Source organism: Hyla sarda, chromosome 4, assembly GCF_029499605.1.
Source record: "Hyla sarda isolate aHylSar1 chromosome 4, aHylSar1.hap1, whole genome shotgun sequence".
Classification (NCBI taxonomy): Eukaryota; Metazoa; Chordata; class Amphibia; order Anura; family Hylidae; genus Hyla; species Hyla sarda.
The window spans coordinates 127,768,526-127,787,174 of NC_079192.1; the positions used below are offsets into that span (position 1 = coordinate 127,768,526).

General features: G+C 45.4%; 1 protein-coding gene across 6 annotated transcripts in view; it reads left to right on the forward strand.

Moving 5' to 3' along the window:
- The window catches only part of TP53BP1 (tumor protein p53 binding protein 1), a 135,463-nt gene that overhangs the window by 82,021 nt on the left and 34,793 nt on the right, over nt 1-18,649 (forward strand). For 3 of the 6 annotated variants that reach the window (XM_056572106.1, XM_056572105.1, XM_056572107.1), the window contains exons 12-16: nt 273-2,097; nt 5,075-5,194; nt 6,961-7,197; nt 10,445-10,502; nt 12,581-12,676. In XM_056572106.1, coding sequence (XP_056428081.1) covers nt 273-2,097; nt 5,075-5,194; nt 6,961-7,197; nt 10,445-10,502; nt 12,581-12,676 — 2,336 coding nt within the window. The remainder of the gene's footprint in view (nt 1-272; nt 2,098-5,074; nt 5,195-6,960; nt 7,198-10,444; nt 10,503-12,580; nt 12,677-18,649) is intronic. The other 3 variants (XM_056572108.1, XM_056572109.1, XM_056572110.1) reach the window with 3 other exon arrangements.

An 18,649-nucleotide genomic window follows, 5' to 3' on the forward strand; every position in this document is an offset into this window, starting at 1 on the left:
ATTTTATGGAGAATATAAGTATTTATTTAAAAAAATTAGTCAGGTAAACTAACCTCTTTAAAGGTAATGTCAGAATTAGATAGCTCTTTCCAAGGTACTCTTTTTTATGGTGCCCTCTTATTGCCCTCTGATAAATAAAGATGCAAACATTTTGCATGTACAGTTCTTCTCAGTTTATTTAACCACCTTATCAGTAAAATAGCAGCAGTTGAAAATGTCTTAATGGTAAGTTTCAGGGTAGATTGTTTCAAAGATCTATAAATATTTTGCAGGATGAGTTTGTACCCACTCCGAGCCTTGAAGACTCTGTTTCCAGAGAACAAAGTGAAAAATTGCATTTGTCGAAGAATTGCGAAATTCCCAAAGATTCTAGTTTGAAGTCTGAAAATCTTGAATTAAACCCAAGATTGTCCCATGACAATGCAGAAGATGAATGTAATTTAATGTTATCCACAAGTGAACTTATGGAAACAGATGTCCCACACGTTGAAGATATTAGTGGAGCAACACAAATTGAAGAGGATAAACAAACAACTCCCCTTTCTGAGCCTACAAATGAGACTCCTGTACCAGCAGATGTTCTAGTAGACCAAGATGCTATACATAAGCAGCACAGTGTACTGGCCCATGAAGACCCTTCCAAGAAGAGTGAACAAAGTGCCATTGTAAATGTTGATGTACATGACAATAAAGATTGTATTAGCCAAACAAATGATCCTGGCAGTCAGAATGTCTTGATGCCATCCTTAAATTCAGAGGCTTCTTTGAGCATTTTAGATCAGGAGGTATCTGACCACAAGTTACATTTATCTGTGGAGAGTTTTTCTGGAGAGGTTGATGAAGTTCCTGAAACCCCTAATGAAGATGAAGCTGCACAAGGCAATCTCAACCTTGCTCTGTCAGAGACTCAGGCTCCACATCTGTGTTCTGATGGTGTGGAGCCCTTGGGGACTATTGAAGCCATGGAAGTTGATCATTGCACAGATTCGCAAGCTGTTGAAGGAAAACCAGATGATGAGAATGTTGAAGAAAATGAATCCGGTGATCTAAAGCACATAAACTCTGTGCCTTGTATATTGCCTTTACATTCTGATGTACCTCTTCAAACTGAAAACAATGAATGTGAAAAGTCTGCAGGTGCAGATGAGGGACTTGTGGTTGCTCCCCCAAATGCCCAACAGAATGCAGAAGAGCAAAAAACTATTGTTGAAGTTTTAGAAAAGCCAAAGCAAATCTGTGATGTAGGCCACATTAAAGGGAAATCAGAAGAGAAAACAGATGATCCTGTGCCTGTCGGAAGTGATTGTAACAAGTCATTAAGTTTTCCAGCGTCTCTCCGGTCGACTCAACATCTTGCAGTCCACCATGCTGACCTGTCTGTAGCGCCAAAGGTAAATCAAGAGCTCATTGTAGAAGATGAAAATGAGGAGCAATCTGTGACTGTAACACCAGAGTATGTTAAACCAATAGACCGAGAGTCCAATTTGACTGAACAGGTTAAGGGACAGCAAGATTGTATCCTGCCCGAAGAGTCAGATAACCTAAGTGTTATGGAAAAATTAACTCAAAAATATCCAGAACCTCTTGAAAAAACAGAACAGGTTGAAAAGCAAGAAAATAAAGTAATCTGTGAATTGAATGTAGAAGAGGCAAGCAAACAATGTAGACTTGATGTAGTAGAAGATGCTGAAAATCCACAAGCTAATAGTCAGCTAAAGTCCTTTTCAAAAGAGATCCCTGATTCTGGAAAGAAAATGCAGCTAGAATCTTTACAAACTGAACTAAAAGATGTATCTCCAAGTGAACAAGAAAGTCCATGTGAACCTCCATTACTGGACTTGAACTCAAAATCTGTGAGTGAGAAACCTAAGGAGATAAGTCCTCAAAGAACAGAGCCTATTTTGGTTAGTGAGGTTTCTGGACATCAGCAAGAAGTACAGGATAAACTTGAATCAATATCTCCTCAGAAAACTGTGCTTAACAAATGTATAAATGAGGCATCCATTGGCTCTTGTGAAGAGGAGGCACATGGGCCAGATTCGGAATTTCAGGAGAAAACAGAACAGTCCACTCGTAGTCTCTGTGAAAGCTCAAGTGGTAAGTTAATGTGAGATTTTCACAGTTTTTTTTAATCGTTTTGTAAAGCTTGTTTTATCTCATACAAGTTCACAAAGCAACTAAATTGTCTTTTTATGCAAAGAATCGTAGTCAAACTTGGGCTCGCAAAATCTAGTAGACTCTCAAATTGCTTAGTGTCTTCATATGGAGTCATTCAGAGGTTAAGGGTATGTTCGCACCCTTAGGTAATTTAGCAAGGAACATTTGCAAAATGATCCAGAATTGCCACTTATGTTCAATGACAAACGGGACTTCTCTGGTTGATTCCACTGAACGATTGATCTTTTGCAGGGATCCAAATCCTTGTTTCACATTGGTGCCTCGGTGCCTACATTCGCCTCTATAGGAGTTAAATTGCTAGTGAGGATATTTACAGTAGGATAATGACAGTATCAAGGGCTCATTTCAGGTAGAGCCAACTCAATAAATAAGGAAAAGTAGTTTGTTAGGCATGGTGTATACGTTGCTCCCACAAGTTACAATATCAGTTGGTTCCAGTTGAGACCAGAAAAAGCCACCTTGATTGGTCGTATAATCCATCTTTTTAAGCATTCTGCAGAACTGGACTCTCTGGTATGGTGTGCAAAGATGATCACTGCTCACATCAGTCCTTGTGAACAGTGGAGCTTAGGTCAAACAGGTGAAAAAAATCAGGTGCATGCAAGACCTTAACAAGTCAAAATATTGTTGAAGGGACAAGTTATTGCAAATGTGATTTATATATATATATATATATATATATATATATATATATATATATATAATATACACACACACACACACACACACACACACACACACACGTGTGAAAATTAAAAAAAAAACTACTTGTCCAAGGGACTAAAGCGGAACACAATCTACTTGTCCCTCAAGAAAATCTACTTGTCCTGGTAGACAAAATAATTTCGAAAAAAATAGTCTGATCCCCCCACTAGACCACCAGGGATGGATATAAGATCCTTTAGACACTGCTGTCAAACCATTAGATCACCGCTGTCTAAGTTAATAGTGGCCACGGTGATCGCAGCATGCCAGGCTATTAGCGGTTGGAGAGCTGTAGCTCCTTTTATACCCGAGGCAAGTCCAGAAAAGTCTAGATGTAACTTTTTGATCACCATAAAAAAATGTCTAATATGAAGTGACCAAAAATGAGCAATTCTGGACTATTTTTTACATTTACACCGTTCCCCGTACGGTTTAATTAACATCATATTTTAATAGTCTGGACATTTCCACATGTAGCGATACCACTTATGTTTATTTTTGTACATTATTTTTATTTAAAGAAAATTGGAAACTTTTATTAGGAAAGGGGCTTATTCACATGTATACGCACTTTTAAAAATATTTTAATCACTATTTTTCAGTCTTCATAGGGACTTATATGTTACTGAGGGGTGTTCTGCTTCTCCAGTTTATGTGCTGCATTTTGTGTCAGAAAATGCTGGAAGTTGCATTTAGTTACTAGATAACTACAACTCCCAGCACGCCCTGATACAGCCTATGGTTGTGTGGGTGTTGCAGCATGTTGCACTGTATAGTAGTACAGTTAAGGTTATTGTGGAACATGCTGGGAGTTGTAGTTTTGGTTTGTGTCAGCTGCAGAGCCATAGTCTGTGTCAGGGAATACTGGGAATTGCTGTTAGTAACTACAACACCCAGCATGTCCTGATGCAGCCTATGGCTTTGCAGCTGACCCGAACCAAAACTACAACTCCCAGCATGTTACACTTTATAGTTCTACAGTTTAGGTTATGGTGCAACATGCTGGGAGTTGTAGTTTTGGTTCGGGTGTGTTTGCGTGCATCCGTGGGGCTCTTGGTTGGTGGGCGAGTATGAAGGGGATGGGATTCTGGGGGTGCAATTTAGTGCGGGGGGCCAGAAACCACTAAAAATAAATAAAATTAGATGGCACAACTGGCGGCGGCAGTGCTCCCCCCCACATCATACACACATCACAGATACATCATACACATATACACTCAAACCATACATATACACAAATCATACATACACCCACCGCTGCCCACCCCACATCATACATAACATACACACATCACACAGACAGACATCATAAACACATTATCCATTACACACACATCAGACAGACATCATACACACATCATACACACATCATACATTACATACACACATCACACAGACAGACATCATACACACATTATACATTACATACACACATTATACATTACATACACATCACACACAGACATTATACACACATCATACATTACATACACATCACACACAGACATTATACACATATCACACATACACTCACACCCTACATATACAACCACCCTTCCTGTCGCCTGCATTCTCTGCCTCCTCACCTGAGCCGCCATGAGTGGACATCAGAGCTGTAGTCCCGGCCAGTGTGAGGTTGCATGGGTTTGAAAATCTCCCCTCACACCGGACATCCTCTCCTCTCTTCCCTCCCCCCTGCTCTGTGTTTTCACCGTGCAAACATGCAGCCTCCCCGTGGTGGATTAGGTCCTGTGAAGAAAGAGGAGGGGGCGGGATAGAGCTGTGTGCGGGGGAGGGGAAGAGCTGTGTGCCGAGCTGTGGACATCCTTTCTCTCCCCCTGTCTTCTTGTGTTATGTGTAGCTGCGTCCTCCGGGAGGATTAGATAAGAGGGCGGGGCTCAATTATGTAATGCGAACGTGCGACCTCGGGCTCTGCGGTCAGCTGGGGGCCACCGCCCCCTCCATACACTCTGAGTGCTGCTGTGAGGTGTAGACTTGCATCCACTCCTGCGCCTCACACCGGCAGTAAAGAAAAATAAGGGGGACGTCGGTCTGTCCCTGCTAGCCCGATACAGGGCTAAATCTATAAAATATTCACCTGGCGATAGAATTTCCACATCCCTGTATATATATATATATAGTGCTAAATTCCTGATGTCATTCTGTTTCTAATGGTTGTTTGTCCTTCTAGAAACACCATTCCATTTTACACTGCCAAAGGAAGGGGACTTAATTCAGCCAATAAGCAGTGTTACCCCTCCCATGATTGGCCAATTGAAACGGGGACCAAGAAGACATAGTACCCCAATTGGTAAGATTCTTATTTTAACCAACAAATCATTGTAGATTAACATGACCTGTATAAATGCATTTAATCTGTATCTTCATCCTTTTTTATGGTCTTGTTAACGCCTAGTATTCTCATAATTTATGGTAGTCTGTATCTTATTCCATTAATTAGATTTTGCATTGTATGCTTTAATTTCAACCTCATAATACTTAAACGTAATTGCCTCACAGTGCAGTTTGAACAGTTTTACACTATGGGGCACATTTTCTTTTGCAAATACACCAAAATTTTGGAGCAATTTTAGCTAAAAAACAAACACCTGGATTGCATGACTTGCACCGTAGGTGACGGCCGTTAGGAAGATATCGGGAGAAAAATTTCTGCATGCCACGTCTTTTTCTTCAGCCGCAGTAATGGGAGTTATAACGGATGTTAGAGGAATCCCATTCAAGTGAATGGGATCCTCTTTGCCCGTTAGGCTCCGTTACAATAACGGACATTAAGGGCAGTCAAAGTGGGGGGAGGGGGGACGACTCCACCCCTAGACTCCACCCCTAGACATCTTATCCCCTATCCAAGGATCTCTCCATGGCTCCACCCGCCCACTTAATGCAAGTCTATGGGAGGGGGCGTTACCACGCCCCCTCCCATAGACTTGCATTAAGGGGGAGGGGCGTGATGTAATGAGGGGGCGGAGCCATGACACCACGAACCACTGGCCCCTGTCATCAACCACGGAGCAAACTTAGCAGTGTGAACGTAGCCTTACGTTCACTTCCTTCATAATTCAAGCTTTCCAAGACTTTTCTCATGCTTCACCAGTTCTCTGGAATACAGTATCCTGGACAATCCACAATATCTCAAGATCCACAACTTAAAGGAGTAGACCAGTGGTGAAAAACGTATCCTCTATCCTAAGGATAGGGGATAAGTTGCAGATCGTGGGCGGTCCAACTGCTGGGGCCCCCCTGCGATCTCCTTTACGTTGCCCTCATCAGCGCGCGGGAAGGGGGCGTGTTGACCACCGCACGAAGCGGTGGCTGACACGACCCCTCAATACAACTCTATGGCAGAGCTGGAGCGCTGCCTTCGGCAATCTCCGGCTGTGCCATAGCGATGTATTGTGGGGGCCTGTCGATCGCCGCTTCGTGCGGTGGTCGACACCCGCTATCTGGCCGGAGAGCCTGGCCCTCCTACAGAGAGATCCTTAGGATAGGGGATACGTTTTTCACCACTGGACTACCCCTTTAATATAAACACAAGTACATCTGTTTATGCAGACTTTACACATTCCCTAGTCCAGTGTTTTCCAACCAGGGTTCCTCCAGCTGTTGCAAAACTACAACTCCCAGCATGTGCTGACAGCCTTTGGCTGTCCAGGCATGCTGGGAGTTGTAGTTTTGCAACAGCTGGAGGCACCCTGGTTGGGAAACACTGCCCTAGTCAGTTTCTATTTCTTTATTTCAACAGTATCCCCCATGATCTGTGCACTCATATGTTTTTTTTTTTTTTTTATCTGCTGTTGACTGGCTCATCCATCTTGGTGAACACATGTTTTTATTCATTATTTTTATTAATCAAAGACTGCTAGACCATTGTGCAGACCAGCCACTGGTTACCTCCATATTTCTTTCTAGATTGTAAGCTCTTGTGAGCAGGGCTCTTGCTCTCTGTAATGCAAAGTGGTGTGAAATTTGTTGGCGCTCTATAAATGAAGATTGTTATTGTTGTAGGATGATCTTGGCGATATGTTCTTACTTGAGAGTATTGTATTTCTGCTCTTTCAGTTGTTGGAGGCTGTCCAGATAGCACCCTGGCAACCAGTGATGTCACTGCTGAGAGCAATGTAGCGACCAACGATGTTACCGTAGAGAGTGCCATGGTAACAACAGATGTGTCTGAGGAAAGCGACAGGGGAAATTCTGGTTCTGGCTCCGATGCTGATGGGAAACTCTGTCTGAGAATGAAACTCATCACACCTGTAACTGAGGAGAGTGAAAGTGCGCCACAATTTAGCTTAGAAAGTAAGAATGTAAAACTACACGACATCAGAAAGATTATTCCCAATGCAGAATTGAATGTTGTGGTGAAAGTCAAATGGATGCAATGCTTGGACTTACATTATGCACATTTTGGAACTGTCTGTGTGGCTTTCAAGTGTCTTAGGATGTACCTTTATTCTTTGTCAGAAGTTCCAGATATTAGTGGCTTTGCTTAGTCTTTTCTAGACATGAACAGTGTAAGGCTGGGTTCACACCACGTTTTGTTAAATACAGTTCCCGTATACGGCTGGGAGGAGGGGGGGGGCCAGGCTTAATCGCGGCGCCCGCACTCAGCCGTATTCGAGAACTGTATTTAATGTATGTCTATGAGCCGACCGGAGTGAACCGCAGCCTCCGGTCGGCTTCGTTTTCGGCCGTATGCGGTTTCCCGACCGCAGGCAAAAATGTGGTCGACCGCGTTTTTTGCCTACAGTCAGGAAACCGCATGCGGCCGAAAACGAACCCGACCGGAGGCTGCGGTTCACTCCGGTCGGCTCGTATACATTAAATACGGTTCCCGAATACGGCTGAGTGCGGGCGCTGCGATTAAGCCCTGCCCCCCTCCTCCCAGCCATATACGGGAACTGTATTTAACAAAACGTGGTGTGAACCCAGCCTAAAACAGCTTTGTAGTACACTTATTTTTACTGCACACAGAAGTAGGTCCATTGGCCCTAATGTTGTTAGCTTGTGACTACATCCAAGCCACTTTTTGCGAGTATACTTTAAAAAAATAAAAAAAAGTATTGCTTTACTCAGAAAGCCAGCAGACACCATTATAGAGTCCAGAAAAATAGACATGCACGTGTGAGAAGTAGCTTGAACGTAGTGTCGCTCTGGCTGACTACATTCATGCCACTAAAGAGAATGAACATACCTCTGTGTGCCGTGGTATGTCGTCATCCTTATGCATATACATTTTTCTTCAATCTCACTAGGAGATGAGAATGAAGAATCATAAATATGCAGAAGATGGGCAGGCATAATGCTGCGTACAGGACTGAGGCAGGGAAGCTTGGTAAGCCACCTCCCCACCTCCATTGCACACGAAACAGAATTACCATTCTAGCAGTGGGGGACATATCTTCACCACGCTGGGACAAATTTCAGTAAACTATACCTCATTTTACTTCAGTTCACCAGCACTATTGGAGAAATGTATCAAAACCTAAGTAGGAGGAGGATGGGGCAGTTGCCCATAGCAACCAATCATATATTGCTGCTTTAAGATTTAAAAAGACCTCTGAAAGATGAAAGAAGTAATCTGGTTGCTATGGGCAACTGTTCCACTTTCCCTCTGAGCAGGTTTTTAGAAATCTCCCAATATAACCCAGTGTATTAGTTTTAGTGCTGGTGAACAGCCTGTCAGTTTCTGTTTTAAAGGACAACTGTAGTGGAACACTTTTATATATGCCCGGGCCTCAAAAATAAACAAAATAAACTCACACATACCTTCCTACGTGCCCCATTGGCCCGGCACAGGCCTCACGGTCCGGCAGTGCTGACCTCATTCCACTTCCTGGGGACGGGGACGCCGCAGAGCGATCGGCGTATCACCGGCCGCAGCGATGTCCCGCCCTGGCCTGTGATAGGCTGAGCCCACTGTCACGTAAGGAGCTCTGGCTGGCTTCTTACATGACAGTGGGCTCAGCCTATCACAGGCCGGGGCGGGACATCGCAGCGGCCGGTGATACGCCGATGGCTCTGCGGCGTCCCCGTCCCCAGAAGTGGAATGAGGTCAGCACTGCCGGACCGTGAGGCCTGTGCCGGACCAACGGGGGCTCGTAGGAAGGTATGTATGAGTTTATTTTGTATATTTTTGAGGCCCGGGCACAGGCATATATAAAAGTGTTCCACTACAGTTGTCCTTTAACCTTACAATCAGGGACACTGATTGTATGTTGCTAGGATATCTCACCTTCGTTGATAAAATAGGTTTTTGTTCATATGTGTAAAATCCTTTTCTTGCTCTGTTCGTTGGGGCACACAGAAGACCATGGGTATGGGCTGGTGACACTAAGTAACACAGTGTTCGCTCCTTCTGCACAATATTACAGGCTGCAGACACTAAGCTGATTTGTTTTACTTAGTGTATGTAGGATCCAGGCCTCTCCTGCTTTGCTGGTGTGCTGAATTTATTTAAAATTTATTTTAAGTGGTGACTTTTGGTTTATCCTCTCCTCTTATTCAGGGAAGTAGTCAGTGTGGGCTGCCACAGTAGACGTAATCCCCCTGAGGGTGTCAGAAGCAGGAGACCAGGCAGCACACTGCCCTGTTCTTTCCTTGGCCGCCTGTCACCCATCTACCTCTCAGCTTCACTGATCGAAATGCTGGTTCTCCACTCACTGGATATTTCCCAACATTGTCTTTGGCAGGTGTCCTCTGGTGCTTGCCTTGTCAATCTATGGAAGTCTCCATTGGCTTGTCTTCTGCCCTTCTCCATCTGGTATCCTACTATAGAGGTCTTCTCTGGCCATGCAAGGGAACCCCCTCTACATTGTCTTGTAGGTTCTTCTCCTTCAGTTTAGTCTTGATTGGCACCATTCTCCTTACAGCTTGTACAGCTGTTCTGTGTACACAGATCAGCATGGCTCTCCTCTGCTTGTTGCACAGAAGTAGTGTGTCCCTCCACCTGTTCCACTGTTCATCCCACTATTTTAGGGGCTTTCTAGGGCAGTTGTGCTGTTGACCACGCTTGTTGGTCAACAAATGTCTCTGCATCCTAAAGATGTTTTTTGTTTCTAGTTGTGAGCTCATCCAGCGTGGATCTCACAACTGGGTCTTGAACTATTCCTTCCCTTCCTCGGTGAATGCTTTTGGTTGTCCCATGGTATTCTGTGTCCCCCAAGAAAAAATGCGAGAAAATAGAATGTTTTTACCTATAAAAGTCTCTTCTTGCTTCATTTATTGGGGGACACCGCATCCACTCTGGTCTTCTGTGTGCTCCAATGAACAAAGCAAGAAAAGGATTTTACAGGTAAGAACGAATATATGCTATATGTATTAAGAATGGAGAGACACCCTAGAAGGAAATTGACCTTCTATGTGCTACAGTATACAATGGCATCCCTTTCTTGATGGGATGCTGACATATATGTTGGGCTTGCCACAATAATGCTGTGTGAGCCAAGCCTTATACATGCACGTGTTATTGATAATGTCTGCAGTTAGGCTCTAAATGGTCTGAAATTTATTTAAATATGTCATTTTCCATTTTTTGCTGGCCCAGAACCTTCTGTTTCTGAGAGAACAAATGGAACAGCCACAGCGGAGGGGAGTATACCCAGGTAATAAATTCCTGTTTCTGCACAAAGATGTATAAATCAAAGTCTTTTCTGCATATAGTATGATTAGAAAAATATTGCTCTGGGTGCAACATTTTAGATTTGCATATAGAAGGGTTTCAGAGTGATTGTATACATATAGATGTGCAGTAAGCTCCTTTTATGTATTCTGCTTTAATTATGTCCTTCTAACGTGCTACGGATAAGCAGTAAACTGTTGTGGCTGTAGACCCCTGTGACTGCTGATTCCATAGCTTCCCAACAAATAGAAGTTTTCCTTAACCCCTTAAGGACGCAGGACGTAAATGTAAGTCCTGGTGCGGTGGTACTTAAAGCACCAGGACGTAAATTTACGTCCTGTGCATAACCGCGGGCATCGGAGCAATGCCCGTGTCATGCGAGGCTGATCCCGGCTGCTGATCGCAGCCAGGGACCCGCCGGCAATGGCCGACGCCCGCTATCTCGCGGGCGTCCGCCATTAACCCCTCAGGTGCCGGGATCAATACAGATCCCGGCATCTGCAGCAGTACGCGATTTCAATGAATGATCGCAGCGCTGCTGCGGGGATCCGATCATTCAGAACGCCGTACGGAGGTCCCCTCACCTGCCTCTGTCCGGCTCCCGGCGTCTCCTGCTCTGGTCTGAGATCGAGCAGACCAGAGCAGAAGATGACCGATAACACTGATCTGTTCTATGTCCTATACATAGAACAGATCAGTATTAGCAATCATGGTATTGCTATGAATAGTCCCCTATGGGGACTATTCAAGTGTAAAAAAAATTAAAAAAAAATAAAAATAAAAAAAAAGTAAAAAAAATGTGAAAAATCCCCTCCCCCAATAAAAAGCAAAAATTTCCGTTTTTTCCCTATTTTACCCCCAAAAAGTGTACAAAATAAATTTAATAGACATATTTGGTATCGCCGCGTGCGTAAATGTCCGAACTATTGAAATAAAATGTTAATGACCCCGTATGGTGAATGGCGTGAATGTAAAAAAAAAAGTCCAAAATTGCTACTTTTTTAATACATTTTATATAAAAAAAATTATAAAAATGTATTAAAAGTTTTTTATATGCAAATGTGGTATCAAAAAAAGTACAGATCATGGCGCAAAAAATTAGCCCTCATACCGCCGCTTATTTGGAAAAATAAAAAAGTTAGAGGTCATCAAAATAAAGGGATTATAAATGTACTAATTTGGCTAAAAAGTTTGTGATTTTTTTTTAAGCACAACAATAATAGAAAAGTATGTAATAATGGGTATAATTTTAATCATATTGACCCTCAGAATAAAGAACACACGTCATTTTTACCATAAATTGTACGGCGTGAAAACGAAACCTTCCAAAATTAGCAAAATTGCGTTTTTCTTTTTAATTTCCCCACAAAAATAGTGTTTTTTGGTTGCGCCATACATTTTATGATATAATGAGTTATGTCATTACAAAGGTCAACTGGTCACGCAAAAAACAAGCCCTCATACTAGTCTGTGGATGAAAAAATAAAAAAGTTATGATTTTTAGAAGGCGAGGAGGAAAAAATGAAAACTTAAAAATGTAATTGTCTGAGTCCTTAAGGCCAAAATGGGCTGAGTCCTTAAGGGGTTAAAGTGTGCCTGTCAATATAAAAACATTTGACATGTCTTCCTGACCCATGACAAGAACAAGCCGGGTGCATACTATGTGTATATGAGAGCTGGACATTTCCATAGTCCAATTCATGTGAGCGAGAGCCAGGAGAGAACATGCTAAGGACACTATTCTTATGGCTCAGGGTCTGAACACTTAAACCATAACAGAGCAAAAGTTTTTATATGACTCAAAAGTTTTTTTTTTAGTTTTTTTATGTCATTGGCAATTTAACTTGTGCTTTTGTATGTGTAAAGTGTGTGCAATTTTTACTATGCCCTTGCCCTACAGAATGTTACTGGTCTCCTAAAGGAAGTAGAATGTAATAACTCTAGCAACATAGTATTGATCATTTTATGCTTTATGCAAGCTCTTTATAAAAATGCACTGTACAAGATAAGAGATGTACAGAATGGTGTAATAACATTATTATTATTTTTTTTTTTGACCAGTAGCACAGAGAACTCCCCATCCGTATTTGTGCGTGTATCTGAAGTCCATCGTGAAGAAGAGTCCAGAAATCATCAGTTGCCCACTACACCAGTCCGGTAAATATCATGAAACTTAGTGCTGCCATTGCCATTTTGAAATATTATTTTTCTTTTCATAAAATTTTAAGAATAGATCTGATTGTCTGTCATTTTTTGTTCAAAGAACAACAGGTATGCTTAACCCCTTAACCAATGCAGGATGAATATTTACATCCTGCACCGGAGGGTGACCCCGCGTCATATTGGGTCGGTCCCGGTGGCAATCAACGGCCAGGACCCGTGGCTAATACCGGACATTACCGATCGCGGTGATGACCGGAATTGACCCTTCAGACGCGTGAAAGTGAAACCTTCCCGGCAGCTCAGTCGGGCTGATCGGGACCACCGCGGTGTCCCTATCAGCTGTACGGACACGAGGAGGGTCCCTAGCTGCCTCCTCTCTGTCCGATCGCCAAATGACTGCTCTGTGCCTGAGATCCAGGCAGGAGCAGTCGAGCGGCGATAACACTGATCAATGCTATGCTATTGCATAGCAGTGATCAGTGTAGGAAAATGAAAATAAAGCGTTAATAAATGTGATTTAACTCCTTCCCTAATAAAAGTTTGAATCGCCCCATTTTCCCATTAAAAAAAACTATGTAAATAAAAATAAATATAAACATATGTGGTATCGCCGTGTGCGTAAATGTCCAAACTATAAAAATGTATAGTTAAACAGCATGGTGAATGGCGTACGCGTAAAAAAAAAAAAATTCCAAAGTACAAAATAGCTTATTTTTGGTCACTTTTTATACCATAAAAAAATTGAGCCCTCATACGTCCCTATATGTGGAATAATAAACAAGTTATAGGGAACAGAAGAGGGCATTTTTAAACGTATTAATTTCTTGGTCGCTCTTCATTGGGGGACATCTATACTGATGGGTATATGCTCTTGGCACTAGGAGGCGCTGACACTATGGAAAAAAAAAAAAAGTCCGCAGGATATACCCGCCCACTGGAAGTGAGGTAATCAGTTTTAGCTAGTGTCAGTAGGAGGCAAGGCACAGGACTGGGAGCTCCCCAGACCTGGTCTTTTTTTTAAAAATTATTTTCTAGTCAGGGCTGTTTAGTTAGGTTCTTATCCCCCTTTTATTTCTCTTTTTCAGGTGGGGGTTTAGAAGCATGGCGCTACCTGTTCCCCCATATGCGACAAAGGGGAACGGAACATAAGAGTATGGACCGTCAACCCCTTATCGCCAACGGCCAGCGCCTGGAGGCTGTACCCTGGGTCCGGGTCCCCTGCTCGCTGTGCTATCTTAGCCTGGTATGATGCAGCGTGGTGTAATGCTGGCTGAAGCCGTCAAGGGGTGAGCATGCACCCCATTTATTCATGCAGCTTCTGCTGCATCCCCAGCTCTCGGCAAGTTTTTATTTTCTGGCGGACCCCATCTTGCTGGGAGCCGCCAGCACTTCTCTTGCTGTGGCTCCACGCTCTTAGCCAGTGCCAGAGCCACCTGCATGCCAACTAGTTTGCCGCAGACCCGCCGGCTCTCCCCTAGCTCCTAGCATGTGCCGGGAGCTGCCACCGCCTCACCTCTCGCCCGGGTCTGCGCTCCTGGGGTGCTCAGCCGGCGGGAGTCCTAGGGGTAATGGGGGCACGTAGCTCTGCTCTTCTTCTCCCCCTGAGGACGCGCCTCCTCTCCAGGTTCACGCGCTGCAAAGGTCCTTCCCAGCACCGCTCCTCCCCTACTGGGGGGGTGGTCGTTGGCCCTCTGTTGACGGAGTGGCTCCGTTTTCTGCTCCCGTAGCAGCAGCCCGGCGGGAGCTCCTCCAGCCAGCCATGTGGCTCCTTAGCAGGCGCTTCTATAGCGCGCTGTTTCATCACGCTGCCGTTACAGGGACTGCCCACATATGTTCTGTCCCTGCTGTGGGCTTCCTAGCCCTTCATGCCAGAGGGGTTCCTGCGGGCAGAAGTTACGCGAGACCTGCTCTCCACGCTTCCTCCCTGCCATATTAATTCACTAAAAATTTATTTAATTAAAATAAAAAAAGTTCCTCTCCACTGCTGTCGCTCAGGTGCCCTCCTGTGGTCATTCTTGGAATTGTACCTTCAATTTCTATGGGTCCCTCTTGTGATATCCACTATTTATTACAGGCCTGTAATATCTGTCCTAATCAGTTTAATATCTGTTGGTTTCCTTCTAGGGACTGCTAATGGGGGCCGATTTATTTGCTTCCATCACCTGGTACGGGACCTAATATGGCCCCCCATGGATGTACCATGGATGGCACTGGCCGAATGCCCTCGCAAGGGCATTGGCATTCCTGGCGGACGCTAAGGTTTCTTTCGCAGTTCCCCCTCTGTCATGTCCGCTCATCACCCATCAAGGGGGGTGTTCTTGGCAATATGATTCCCTCCTTCACAGGCTGCCGCATCCACGATTAGTGCTCCGGATACCCACGTCCAGTGCAAGGTCTCCGTGGAAGTGTCCTTGCGTGGGCAGCGACTGCACCTGATATCAATATGCCGGACAGCAGTCACGCCTGTCACTCATCTCGCAGCTGCCGCATCCGCAGTTGGATTCCGGTACTCCACTGCAAAGTATCCACAGGAATTAACCGTTGTCTACTATGGACCCATACCAGTAAGCCAGACAGTGGTCTTCCTCAGACGCCTGTCATTCATCACACAGCTGATGTATCTGTGGATGGAGTTCCGGTACCCCACTACTAGTGAGAGGTGTCTGATGGAGTGTCCTGTTGTATACTATGGACCCATACCAGAAAACCAGACAGTGGGCTGCATGGTTTCCTCTGCCGCCTGTCACTCATCACATAGCTGATGTATCTGCGGCTGGAGTTCCGGTACATCACTGATGTGTGAGGTGTACGAAGGAGTGACCCAGCGTGTCCTATGGACCCTATACGGGGTGATGAGGATACCATTCACCGCTCTCCAGCTTGCCCCGTTCTCAGGGCGGCGGGGAAACTAACCATGGCTCCTAGGCCTCCCCTCCCACATGCAACAGAGGGGCACAGTGATCGCCTATCTGGCTGTATCCCCCTTTTCACCAGTGCCTAGAAGTGTTCTTGTTCAGCCAGACTGTTGTCTGCACGGTTGTCTGCTAGGTTCCTGTACCTCACTGCCGGTGTGAGGAATCCGGTGTGGGTCCCTGCAGTTACACAGAACTGATGCCAGTCAGCCAGACTTCATCTGCTGGGTCTCCGGCACTGCCAGGTTGCTTGGCCGCACTCCGGTACCCCACTTTCTGTGGGAGGGCTTCGACGGAGTGATCTTGTGCGTTCAAGAATCCTTTACCAGTCAGCTGGATGTTTATCTGCATGATTTGCTGCTACGTCAGGTCAACTACCATACATTTTCCACTCCTGAGAACGGACGTTCAGGTAAACCACTTCTGAGGTGTAGTTCAGAGTGAGTTACCCCATGTTGCTCCATGGGCCTTAAACAATGCACCACATACTAGTCCGCAGGGTTCCCTGCTTTACCAGGTCCCTCTCTACATGCCTGCCGCTCTCACAGCTGAGGGCTGGTAGCCGCTTTCAATGTGTGGCTCTGAATGCGGGACTCCCCCCCCCCCCCCCCCCCATTCCTGCTTCTCCCGACACTGCAGCCCGGTGACTTTCTTTCCATGTGAAGTTCCATGCAGTGTGTCTGGGTTCATTGCTCCTGTTATACCAATCAGACTGTGTCTGTTTGTTTCCTGTCCCACATATCTCCTTCATCTCTTGCATCTGCGGCAGCAGTTCTGATGTGTGGCACCATTAGGAGATGAGATGTGGACGTTTCCTACAGGTTCTATGGTCTTTCACAGCAACAGCAGCACTCTCTGTTCCCCTTTCTAAGAGTTCCACGTTGGCTGCTAGGGGCATGGTTGGGAGACACCGTTGTGTGCTGAGCCTGTATTCCATGCTGCTGCACTTTTGGATGTCTGCAGTTTCTTAAGTGTTTGCAGTCATGGTACCCCACTACTATCATGAGGTCTCCGTGTCCCTCTGCACGTGTAGTGCCCACCTTCTTTCTGTCGGTGCGGTGTGTCTCAGGCCTTCTGTAGTTTGTTGTCCACAGGTCTACGATGGTTCAATACCTCTGTTCTGGCATGGGGCCTGGTGGGGCGTCATCAGTTCAGCGCTCCCCCTATGCCTCCAGGTATCTTCCTGGTTTCCAATGTAGGGTGGCTCAGGCGCCTGCTCTGTTGCCTTACACACGACCAGACGTGCTCCGTTGGTGCCCATTGGGCCCATGGTTTTCACTCCGTTGGGGTGTTCCTCTCAATGTTGTTGGTGCTGGATGTGTGTGTGCTTCTTCCTTGCATTTGTAGTCACGTCTTTGCATCTTGCCCAGCCAGTGTCCAGGATTCAGATCACTCTGGGGACACAACTTGGCTCTTCGATATGTCCACCAAGTACTTTGTCCTGTTGCCGTAGGGTGGCATTCCCCTACTCCTACAGTGCCTGGTGCACTTGATAATTTCCCTTCCATAGGGGTATGGGAATCAGGGGGTTTGGCATGGTCAGTGCCTGAGTTTCATCCCGACCACCCAGTTTCCCCCTCCACTAGGGGGATTATTTCGCTGGGCACTTTCTACTGTCGAGATGGAGCCATCTCTCTCTTCCCACTATATAGGGTGGGGTATCTGGCTGGGCCCTTGTTTTTTGCTGAAAGCATTCAGAAGAGCTTTGGCCTGTGTGCTTACAACCCACAATTGAAGCCTGGCCCTCTTCCTGTTTCTTGGTTATCTACTGCTGTTCATGCATCCATGGCACTCTCCTCTGTAGGGGGGTTTATTCAATCATGTATGGCTCAGCGACAGCCAGTCTAGCCACCATCTGTCGTTTGGGTTCTGCCATTATTCTCCTCCCTTGGCACACTCTCCTTCGTAGAGGGTGTTCCTCCTTCCCTTGACGGTGTCAGTTGCATTACACTGACACCACAGTCTTCTGGAGTAACCTTCCTGTGTTCAGAGCCTGGGTGTCCCAGCCAGGTTCCCTTCTGTTTCAATCTCTGTTCCCATCCTGACGGGTTGTTGCTTCAGTTTGCTCTGGTCCGCTTGGACTGCTGGGGCCCAGGATCGGTTGGTCTCCTTGTCTTAGACAGTATCCTGGGACGCTGTGGCGTGCCTTCTTTTCTAGGTCGGCCCTCCTGAGTCTTGGGCCTTTGTGATGGTTGAGGTCTCGGGCATGTGTAGTGATCCTGCCCTGACTTCTCCCAGTTCCCATTTGTGAGGTGGTCTCTCGGTGCCGCACTTCTTCTTGTCTCGTCACGGAAGTTTGTCACCTGGAGAGTTTCACGGACGTTGGGTTTCCTTACCCTTCATGTGCAAGCCTTCCAGGAGACTTGGGTCTGCAAATGTTCAGTTCATCGATCTTCTGTACCAAGCCTCTCTTGAGCCGGTTTCAGTCTTTCTTTTTTCCAGTGGTTTTCTGGTCTCCACCTTCTGTGCTCGCCTTCTGTCCAGGCGTCTACTGCTCTCCCTGGTGTTTTTCCGCCATGTTCTCTTAAATTGGTTGACTCTGGATGGGGCTCTCTTGTTGTGCCCTTTTCCATTTTTGTTTTCCAGCCTGGCTGGCCCTCTCTCTGGTTCTGTGTTCCTTGGAGTTGTTTTCCTACTTCCTTCCAGGATCGACCTTTTTCTTGTCTCTCTATGTGATGTAGGTGTAGTGTCTCTGCGAAGCACTGTCCCTTCCATTGGCATCAGAGTCCATCTCCATGGACCATAGGCCTTACGGACGAGTGGGTTCTGTCTGGGGACTGATCCCATTTCGCTAGTGGTTGTTCTTCCCACCCTAGGGGACTGCTTTGGTACATCCCATCAGTATAGGTGTCTCCCAATGAAGAGCGACCGAGATGCCCGGATATTCCTTCACGGTTATATATATATATATATATATATATATATATATATATAATATAATTTTTATCCGGGATTCTTTTCTAAGGTCCTTCTGTTGGCTTCTCCTACTGCTTTGTGACAAAATTGATTACCTAACTTCCAGTGGGTGAGTATATCCTGCCAGGGAGGAGCCGAC